The sequence below is a fragment of the Gopherus evgoodei genome, chromosome 3 (assembly GCF_007399415.2).
Source record: "Gopherus evgoodei ecotype Sinaloan lineage chromosome 3, rGopEvg1_v1.p, whole genome shotgun sequence".
Taxonomy (NCBI): domain Eukaryota; kingdom Metazoa; phylum Chordata; order Testudines; family Testudinidae; genus Gopherus; species Gopherus evgoodei.
In genome coordinates, this window is record NC_044324.1 from 51,505,928 (window position 1) to 51,517,366 (window position 11,439).

The following is an 11,439-nucleotide window of genomic DNA, read 5'->3' on the forward strand; positions in this document are numbered from 1 at the left end:
GCTCCAAAACGTCTGTCAGTCTATAAAGTGCCACAGGACTCTTTGCTACCTTTACAGATCCAGACTAACATGCCTACCCCTCTGATACTTCTTTTTAGTGGATCTAGGAGACCCCTTCATGAAAGATTTTAAGATTTTGTTCTGTTTCTTTAACAGCTGGTTTTGAGCAGTACTTTCACCACCTGTCCGTCCATATAGCATACCCCATGAGAACAGAGCAGAGCTGTGTGAAGGGGATAGCACATATCCAGGGAGATTGAAAGGACAGTCTGTAGGCATGTATCCTTCAATTCTCCCTAAGGGAAAAAAGGACCCACTTCATAACTTTCAGTGAGATCCCTGGAGCCTGGATGGGGAGAAGTAGTAGGTCCACCTCCCAGGATAGAGAATCTGCCTGCTGGTGTGTCCAGGCTGAGTGGAGACCAAACATGCAGAATAAAGAGTGAGGTAGAGCCACTGGAGACAAATGGTTCATTGATATTAGAGAGATTGCAGGAGACAGCATCTTTCATGGCATGTGAGGCCTTGCAAATAAAAAACAGTTTATGGGAAGGGATGATGTTTTGTAGCTTTCTCAATCATCTCAGCATGGACGCTGCCTACGTGCTGGATGGGAGCAGGAATTTCTTCTTCTGTGTTGCTATGGTGATGGAGGATCTTGCCTTCCCTCAACATTCAGGAAGCCTTTTTTTCCTGCTTGCCCTGTAAGCTGTGTGAATAGAGACCCATGTCTAGGGGAGAAGCAGGGGCTTTAACAAATCTTACTTCCAGTCCCATGCCTCTGCTTGTGGCTTGTCTCAGTGAAGGAAGCTCCATGTGGCCTGCTCATCTGCCTCAGCATGGACCTTGCCTACATGCCAGCTGGGATCAAACTTCTCTACAGTCTGCTCAGCATCTACTTCACTCACATGCTTGCTGGGACCTGGGTTCCTGAGGTCTCAGCTATTTCTCAGTGGGGAGGGGAGGAGAGGATCTGTCCTCTCAACCCTCCTCAGAAAGTGGAGTTTAGCAATTTTGAGAAGTAAAACCAAAGAAGAAACTGAGAGACACTTCATTAAAAATATTTTACAAATACTGTGAGACCTCTGCTACAAAGAGAAAGCTAGAGTCTGCCACACATGCTTCTTGGGGGCAGAGAATTTTGGAGAATCCTTCTGAATCCTAAGGGGCGGTTCAAAGCCCAGGCACAGGGCAAATGTCTGCCCCCAGTTGCTATGGAGACAGGGAAAGGCCCACTATGAACCCTATCTGACATGGATAGGACTGAAAAAAGTATTAGAAAACAGAGGCTACAGATTAGTTTACAATATTGCTGTAGTGCTGCTCTTATTCCATGCAAATTTGCCAGCTTGTCTTATTCCAACAAAACCCTTCAGTATGAAAGGTAAAACAATTCTTCAGGTATTAAGAAAATAGAAAATTACAAGTAGAATTGGAAACATGCAAATCAAATTCCCAGGAATCAAACTAAATGCTAGATTGTGCCTCTGAGACACAGCTCTTCCATTGATCTCCTGATGTGGAACAGCTCTGCACTGCTTGCTACACAAGTGTGTGTAAAACATACAATCTGAACAAGGGCTGTTTAGTACACATAATTCCACTCTGTCCATTAAGTACACTGGCCCTTCTACATACACCCTTTACCAAACTACCCTTTCTCAATAATATTAGTTGTGCATATTTGGTGTAGGAGTGTGATGTAGCCTGTCACAATTCAAGCTACTGGGTATCAGAAAAAAATGGTTAAATAATGTATTCAGCTAATTTAGTCAATCACTGAGTTAGTTAAATATTGCAAATAAATAATAATAATAGTAATAACAATAAAATTCATTAAAACAGCAATATTCACTGAATAACATAATCAAAGAATATTATTTGTCCAGCTGTAGTCATTAAGCAATCAAACTCAAATTTTTACCCTTTGTTTGAGACCATTCCATTTCAGTAGACTTGATTAATCTATAAAAAAAATAGCGTAATACTATCAAACACACACACACAAACACAAATATTTGTCTGAACTAACAATGACATTTGTTAAACTGGCAAATGTCATAGCCTGTTTTACAAAACGTCTGCTTTGTCTAATCTCAAAAAAAAAAATTCTGAACTTTCCTGCTGATGGTCTATTCTGTTTGTTTGCATTTCATCTCTATATTAAAAGAGCAAACATTTAAAAGGTTGAAAGCCAATCACTTGAAAAAAAAAACAACTGTGGTTTAACAAGTTCCATTTCCAGTTATAATGATGTAACCATCAAGTAATCTGAAAACACTTCTAACTAAAACAAAGAAATTCTCCTTCTTGCTTACATTAATTGAAGAGCTTCTTTCATCCCCAAAATTAAATTCTGAGTTATCTATATGTTTGCATATGATAAAGCTTGCTGCTAAATTCTCAAAATAGATAGTGTATTTTGCTGATTTTTTTAAAGATAATAGAGTGCCAGTTTCACCTCTATGTGAGAAGTGAGCCAAAAGAGTACTAAAACTCAATTAATATTAAATACAAATACAATAAGTGGTTTCTCAATTCTCCTAAATGCCTCAGGGTAGTATAACCTGAGAATTTAGGTTTCAAAAGAACTAGTTTTCCCACCACGGCATCAACTGCCAACATTCACTGGAAGCAGGGAGGTGAGTATGCTCAATTGCTCTCTCTTTCTTTCTTCCCAAACTCACACAGGAGAATTGTTACAGGGATCCTTATGGCCATTTCTTCCACTCCGACATGGGGACCCCTCCATACAGACTAGTAATGACAGCAGCAGGTCTCTTATGGAAACATCTTAATGAAAGTCCCCATTTTCTCCCTCATAGAAGACCGTAGAAACACCAACTGGAAGATGTACGTTCACAAAACTTTTCAGTTTTGTTACCTTGTTACCTTCCTCTAAAGCAACATCCCCAGACCAAGGAAACTCGTTACTCTAGGTTAAGCATAAATTTCTAATCCATACATCAGAGGAGAGAAAGCTGAGATGACAAGTGGACCCTGATAGTTCTAGACAGTTTTGACTTCCAGGCATAATAGATAGTCCAAGATGAAAGGAATAGAAAACCATATCAGGTCTACTCTCTATTTAGCTGTCCAGCTACAAAATCTTTTCCAATTCACTGAGTCGATTTTATTGGTTAAAGGTGTCCTGCATTCCAACTGGATATTTTAAACTTTCAGTCTATTCCTCCCAGAAAGACAAAAGCCAAACAGTCAGCCTGAGATGCTTCACGATGGATTGGAGAATCTCACCTCAAACCTGATGAAAGTGATCCATGTAGACTGGGAGGCAGGACATATAGAGACCTATAAACAACTGAACATAAGCTGGGGCAATCAACAGCATCTTGTGTGAAGCTTCGTCAGATTTTTCAAATAACCTTCTGTTGCAATAGACTTACAGACAATGCATAGAGAAACTCTTAATTTCATTTCATGATGAAAGAGACTGTCAGTGGTGCTGGGTCCTCCTGTCTAATAATGGAGCAGAATCAGAGAAAGTTGCTGCTTTACTCAGAGGCAAAAAGATTTAGCCTAGGCTCATTCCACTTACAGATAATATAGGAATGAGGCCTTGAGGAACCCCTTGTGCTGTTGACTGTGAGAAATGTCAAGGAGTCTGTCTTTTGTTGCTTCTGTTCCTTGTCAGATGAAGAGCCATTGGATTGAACCAATGATGGGTTCAGGTAAGATAACTTCCTGACATATCTAGGTATTTGTATCTATCCCCTCCTGGGCAATTGTGTCAAATGCATCCAACAATCCAAAATAATTCCCTCACATGCTGCAAGGAAATACATAAGATTGCTCTCAAAGGGAAAACTGAAAGAACAGGGGTCTACTGATATGCTTCAAATAAGACTCGTGACATCAAATGTACTGTTTAGCTAAAAAAAACAGCATCAGAAGAAACAGATTTGAAAGTATCCTGAAAGTATTGCTTCCTCTGCATATACTGCTACTTATGATGATAAAAAGGAAGGAGGATGAGACTGGGACTACTGAATTAATAGTAGGTTCCAAAAATCCCTGACAAGTGCCTTTGAAACCTGAGGGTACAGATATTCTTCTATCCATCAGACTCTGATACTACTAAAGATTTGACTGTTGTAGTTTCTGAGCTTTTCAAGATATGGATCTGTTTTAACATTAAACAGATCAGAAGCTTCAAAGGAAGGTCTTGACTACAACTGTGGTATGACAGAGAGATTAAAAGATTTCAGTCAGACATGATGGCACAGAGCCACAACCATCCATACTACTCTAGCAAATTCATCCTGTTAATCATAGGATGCCCTCAAAAATACCTGGTTTTCAGTCAGACTTTTTAGCTACCTTTGTTTGTATTTCCATCAGCTGGGATAGAGAACTAATAACTTCTCTGCATCAGATAATTACAGTGGGATAAATGTGTCTCTCTTTTAATCTCATCACAGGTATTTATATCGTACCATTTGCTAGCTCTGGTTAGGATGAACTGAGGTTGATTGAAGCCATTTGTCTCTTTTATAACCTCAGCTCCAAACAATCTGACTCATAAGGAGGCACCTGCATGTATATGGTAACACTGTTTCACTAAGTGGTTCAAGTTTTAGAATTGGTGCATATTGTCTTACAAGTGGGAAATTGCAAAGGCAGTTGTCAAGTGAGAAGGATAAACTACTTTCTCTTGAGAAGGAATATTATTAAACATTAATATGGGTCTACAGAAGTTAAACAAACTCCAGATCTAAATTCCAAAAACCATAGTACCAAATTCAAGGCATTACCACCCACCTAATACCATAACTGGTAATATCATAATTGAAAATAACAATTTTCACAATGTGTACTGTGTTTTCTAAAAATGCATCTCTTTGGATCAGTAACAAATTCCTTCTAGCAATGTATCAATTATTGATTTGGAGTAATCCAAACAGGAGTTTCAGCTACAATTAAGACTCCAGACATTACCACAGATTTTACATTCAACCATAGAAATAATATCCTGCTGCAATATGAACAAAGTTAATTTTCTTTTGTCTTCTTTTAGGTGATTCACAGTAGAATACTGAGGAACCCACTTTTTCATCCAGATTTCCCTTCATGATTTACCTAGGACACATGAGATATTTTTGAATATCCTAAACTGAAAAGAGTATTATTCAAGTAGAAGTAGCCCAGGTATGTCAAGCTCATTTTTTTTTTGGAGAGGGACAATTTTCAGTTTTGATTATGGTCTAGTGGCCTGGGTATAAACATAAAAGTTAATACAGTTCTCAGTACCTAGCAAATCTTCCATTGATGTCAATGGGAAATTTGCACAAAGATCAAAGTAGAAAACAGCTTTGAAAGAGTAACTAAATGTTTAGCTTTTTATTATCATTATTTGGTCAATACCCTATGGTCACATTCACTATCACTTTGAAGGATAATATGTGCTCCTTCAGGAGCGCTACATTTCTGCCCTTTATTGCTCTTCCTTCCCCATCCTCCTTTCTCTGTCACTCTCTATTTCTTTCCCTTGTGTTTCCTTCTCTTCATTTTCTCTATGCAACATATCATCATTAGAGTTTCAACTTAACCTTCCAATGAGGCTATTTAGGGATGAAGGAGTCCAGGCCTCTGAGTCATTATTTCAGGCTGTCTGGAGGTTTGAGAAAATAAGAGAAAATATAACAATTACAGTGTTAAAAGCTCTAAAGAGTTACCCAAAATAGCCTTTCCAAATATTAATAATAATTAACATTTGAAATACATTTCAACTCTGAAAAGTGACTAACTAAAATAACACAATAGCAGAGTCTCCCATAAGCCAGCATTCAACCTTAACCTTAACTCAGTTTCCTTACTCTTCCATTATCAAATAATCACCACAGCTGGTGCACTGGAATTACACTCTTTCCCCACAGTCTGGATGATTAACATAAATGAATATGTTATCATAGAACATCAGGGTTGGAAGGGAACTCAGGAGATCATCTAGTCTAACCCACTGCTCACAGCAGAACCCATCCCCAATTAAATTATTCAACAGATTTTTGTCCTATATCCCTAAACGGCCGCATCAAGGATTGAAACTCACAATCCTTGGCTTAGCAGGCCAATGCTCAAACCACTGAGCTATCCCACTGCACAAAATCCTTATATTCCAGCCATCTTCTTCAGGGTCAACAGTCCTTTGTGAGGGCTTTTGCTCCTGCCCACACAAGGGTAGATTCAGTGAAAACTTTCCCTCTGGCTGGCACTGATCCTCAGTGCCTTCTGGATCCCTTGCAGGAGCCCTTTATTTCCTTCAACCCTTGTGTGGGAGCTAAGGAGAGTCTGTGCTCCTCTTTGATGAGGCATGCTTTCAGTTTTCAAGGCAGTCTTGCTGCCTAGCTCCTCTGCACAGGAGCTAAAGAGCATCTCTTTGCTGTATGAAATCTCTCCCTGAACTCTCTTTGCTCACTAAACCTAGGCTGTTCTTTATGTCCTAAAAAGCCAGCTTCTGAATAACAAGTTACCCTACCATGTCACCCCGGGAATTACTCCCTTGAATTGGAGACAGAAGCTCACCATGCTGATCCTGGCTGAATCTCAAATCCCTTAAAAGACCAGCTCACTCCATGACAGACAACTACCTATACCAGATTTCCTCGCCTTTTTGTATTCAGAGCAATTTATATTGATTTTACAAACAAAAGAGATTTTTGTGTATGTGTTTGACTCTTGTGAGCCCTGAGGATCCAACATGGCTCTAAGAGACGGAGCTGGATGGGATCATCAGCAGTATTGTGTACAAAATTCTACTCAGTTACACATGTACAATTGGACAGGTGTTACTTAAGGAATGACTGGAAGACAGTTGAGTTGTATCTGGTTTGCAATACAGTACAGAGAGCACAATCTGAAGACGATAGGGCTGCACAACAGTTATTGAGAACATAATTATGTCTGCAGAACATTTAGTATTCATGATGTTAAAAAAGGGAAAAGGAACTTAGCTTTATCATAAGGTCCCAGGATGAGTTTGCAATAGCAGATTCCATCCCACTCTGAAACATTTTTACTTGAGCCTTCTCTACACAGGAAAGTTTTTTCAATATAAGATAAAATTTAAACTGATATAGCTATACTGGTATAATCTCCCATATGGACATACTCAATCCAATATAAGTTTCTTTTTTCAGTTTAATTAATGTTGTTTGGGAATGGTTTAAGCTAAAGTGAAAATCCCACTTCTATACTGGAATAAGAATGTCTATACGGGAGTATAACTAAACATGCATAATAATATTGGCATAACTGGTAAAACTCGGTTATGCAGATAACCCCTTGTAAAGTAAGAACATTTAACATATCAGTTACTGAGAGACAATAAACATAAAATTCTACCAATATCACATTTCACAGTTTACTGCATTTTCAGGCAGAACTGAGATCCAGAAGCTAAATTTACATTTTTTCATAAAAATAAGCTTCTAGCCCTTATGGTCAGAACAAAACCTTCCAAATGTAAACTAATGGAGGGAGGGATAGCTCAGTGGTTTGAGCATTGGCCTACTAAACCCAAGGTTGTGAGTTCAATCCTTGAGGGGGCCACTTAGGGATCTGAGGCAAAAATCAGTACTTGGTCCTGCTAGTGAAGTCAGGGGGATGGACTTGATGACCTTTCGAGGTCCCTTCCAGTTCTAGGCAATTGGTATATCTCTAATTATTTATGACCAAGAATATGTCTATGATGGAGCTGGAAGATGTAATTTCCAGCTTGAATATAGACATAATCTGTGATTCTATGAATCTGCACTGGCTCTGGTTGCATTAGCATTCTAAAAACAGAAGTGTAGCTGCAGCAGCTGAGTGTCAGGATGGTCTAGCTTCCCTGAACATACACCTTCCATCTTTGCTGGGTATGTATTTATGGCAGCTAGCCCCTCCTGCCGCCTGTGTCACCACAGCTACACTCTGGCTTGGTCTACACTAGAGGGCGGGGGTCGATGTAAAATACATGAATAGCATAGCTGAAGTCAAAGTGTCTTATTTCGACTTTCCTCCCATCCTCATGGCACAGGATCGATGGCCGCAGCTCCTCCTGTTGACTCCACTACCGCCACTTGCTCTGGTGGAGTTTCAGAGTCGACAGGAGTGCATTCGGGGATCGATATATCACGTCTGGATGAGACGCGATATATCGATCCCCGATAAACCAATTGCTACCCGCCGATCTGGCAGGTAGTGTGGACATACCCTCTGTGTTTAGTGTGTTAGCTTGATCAGAGATAGTTCAGGTATATCTGGTCAAACTGAGAATTACATCCCCAGCTCAAAGTGGAGCCATATACATTTAGTGTGAGCACAACTAGGAAAAATAGCTGTGTGAAGGGTTAACACCTTGATTTATCTCAGTAAGGTCTAACTTTAAATGTAACGATCACAACTAAATTTTCAATATTGTTAACTCTTTCACCCCCAATCATTACAGATGTGCTTACTCCACAATCCTAAACTACTTCCCAAACCTTGTAAATTTCAAAAGCCTCAATTGTTTCTATTTAGCTGCTAAAATCACGAGCTCTCTTTCTGATTTTTACAACATAGTTAAGAGCCTTCAGTATAATATTTTGCAGTGAAATGAAAATTAAACAATCGAGGCAGCTGTCATAACATTTCTTCCCAGATCTGGACCTTAGCGTCCAAAATATGGGTGTTAGCATGAAAACCTCCAAGCTTAGTTACCAGCTTGGACCTGGTATCGCTGCCACCAGCTAAGAATTATACAGTGCCTAGCTCACTGTGGTCTCACCAAAACCTTCCCTGGGGGACCCCCAGACTCAGATGCCTTGAGTCTTACAACAAAGGGAAATAACCTCCTCCCCTTGTTTCCTGGTTACTTCCTCCCAGGCTCCCCTCCCTGGATGACCCTAGGAGATTCCTTGTTTCCAGTCCTAGAAACACAAGTACCGAGAGATCTAATCTCTCTCCCCCTCACCCAGAGGGTATTCAAAGTCAGGCTTAGTAACTCTAACACAAAGAGATTTTCCCCCTGACTTCTTCCTCCCACCAATTCCCTGGTGAGCTGCAGACTCAATTCCCTGGAGTCCTCACTAAAGAAAAACTCCAACAGGTCTTAAAAAGAAAGCTTTATATAAAAAGAGTGAAAAAGGACATAATATATAGTCTCTGTATCAAGGTGGCAATATACAGGGTCAATTGCTTAAGGGGAAAAAATGAACAAACAGCCTTATCCAAAAAGAATACAATTCAAAACACTCCAGCAACTACACACATGTAAATACAAAAGAAAACAATATAAACCTATTGTCTTACTATCCTTGTACTTACAACTTGGAAACAGAAGATTAGAAAGCCAGGAGATAGAAAAATCACTCTCAGAGCCGAGAGGGTCAGAGCCAAGACAAAGAACAAAGAACTCACACCCAAAACTTCCCTCCACCCAGATTTGAAAAAGTCTTGTTTCCTGATTGGTCCTCTGGTCAGGTGTTTGGTTCCCTGTGTTAACCCTTTACAGGTAAAAGAACATTAACCCTTAGCTATCTGTTTATGACAGCAGCATCAAATACTTTGTATTAATATCAAATTAAATAATATAGAGGATACTACTGAATTAATTGTATTATTCATTTTCCTTATTTAACACAATCTAAACCTTAATTTTAAAACATATGAAGCTACCACAAAATGTCCCACAACAGAGATTAATCTTGCCGCAGAATAGACATGTACAGAATATAATTCATCAGTCCATCCTATGTAAGGTGTTTGCTCATGTTGGTGGTACTACAACACATTCCTTCAAAAAAAAAAACAACACTACTTTATGAACGGGGAATAATGCCAGAGATGTCTAATATGTTCATGAAACAACAAATGACATGGTTTGTAACATTTCCAGTTTACCATTTTTTTTTCTGTTCTCTAAAGGTCTAGTGAGTTTACATGAATACTGAATGATTTTGTCTCCTCCCTAAGAGGGTGACTCTAAAAACAGAGAGTTTAAGCTTGCATTTCCAAAGCAATCTGTATCAGCAGTGGAAGCCCCCTTAACATCAGGGCAACATATCTATATTGGGAGTTGGCAATGATGGGGAAGATTTTCAAAGGCACAAATGGTAGTTAGGCACTTTGAAAATCTCCCTAGGTGTAAGTACATTAACAAAATTATATCATTTCAAATTTCTCACCTGAGACTGGAAAGTAGTTTAAAGAAAACATGGAAGCTTTTCACATATATATTCTGGTCACTTTAAAAAGGTTGCATTTAGCCAGACCATATGCTTACCTGAAAAGCTTCCCAGTCGCGGTGCTGTCATATCTCCACCGTCATAGATTTCAAGGGAGTCCCAGTTATGTTCTGTGGCAAAACTTATGACCTGGATCTGTAAAACAATGCCATTAAGTATTTGTTTTTCAACTCAAATAATTATATTTAAATGAATGCTCTAAAAATAAAAAAAACATAAAAAACCCAAAACCAGACACAAACAAAGTGAAACAAACAAAAAAAAGCCCTGGAAAAAATGTAAATAAAAATGAAACTAAAAGAAATTTATTCTTATTCTCCACTTTCTTTTCTTTTGTATAGTCATCTACACTTGTGCAAAATTAGTGCAAAACATCACCATGTAGGACTAAAAAATTTTTGCACACACATTGCACAGATACACAGGAGTACACAAGGTGCAAGAAAATAAAAAATCATGCTCCAACTATGGCCCTAATCCTGCAATCAGATCATCTAGTGTAGACTTCTACTTCTGTGCATGCTCAATTGACATCAATGGAGCTGTAAATGGAAGCAGGATCAGATTGCAGGATAGGGATCTATCTTTGCTATTCTGCTCGGTTAAAAAAGGAAGCTGCTAGTGACTACTGAGGTTAAATCCATTTTTTCTGCACAACAGAGTGAGCAAAAAATAAAAATAAAAATGAGAATAGAAACTATCCATCGGTAAAAAAAAATTTTAAAAAAAATGAGGGGGAAAACAAAAAGCCCTGATTACTCTTTCCAGATTTGGCTTTGAGAAGAGGGGACTGGGGAGGGTATTTAGTATTCCATGTTTGGCAGAATATAGACTTGCCTGAATACCTGATCCCTCAGTCACTATGATTTTCCACACACAATTCAAGCTGTTACCATAGGGTTCTGGATAACCAGGTGACAAGATAGTGCCCCTCCGTTCAGTGAAATTCCCATTGCATGGTACTGAAAGACAATATTTTCACAGATTATGTCAAAGCCAAAGACATTTCAGTGGACAGAAATGTAACATTAAATGTACAAATTGATCTAATGATTATAACAATCTTTTTATTACAAGTACATAGATTTTAAGTTTTAGTTTGCACTTTGGAATGCAGCTTTCAGTTAAATAAAATGTTATCAGGACACTTAAGTGTAAAGTAGCTCTAATGTTTGCCTTACCTGGTAAATCACAGTGTAATACTTTAATATAT

At 38.7% G+C, this 11,439-nt stretch overlaps 1 protein-coding gene across 2 annotated transcripts in view; it reads right to left on the reverse strand.

Annotated features, from left to right (window-relative positions):
* The window catches only part of CSMD1 (CUB and Sushi multiple domains 1), a 2,060,432-nt gene that overhangs the window by 330,519 nt on the left and 1,718,474 nt on the right, over nt 1-11,439 (reverse strand). For both annotated transcript variants that reach the window (XM_030555566.1, XM_030555565.1), the window contains exons 35-36: nt 11,064-11,188; nt 10,265-10,361 (exon numbers count right to left, since the gene is read on the reverse strand). In XM_030555566.1, the coding sequence (XP_030411426.1) occupies nt 10,265-10,361; nt 11,064-11,188 (222 nt within the window). The remainder of the gene's footprint in view (nt 1-10,264; nt 10,362-11,063; nt 11,189-11,439) is intronic.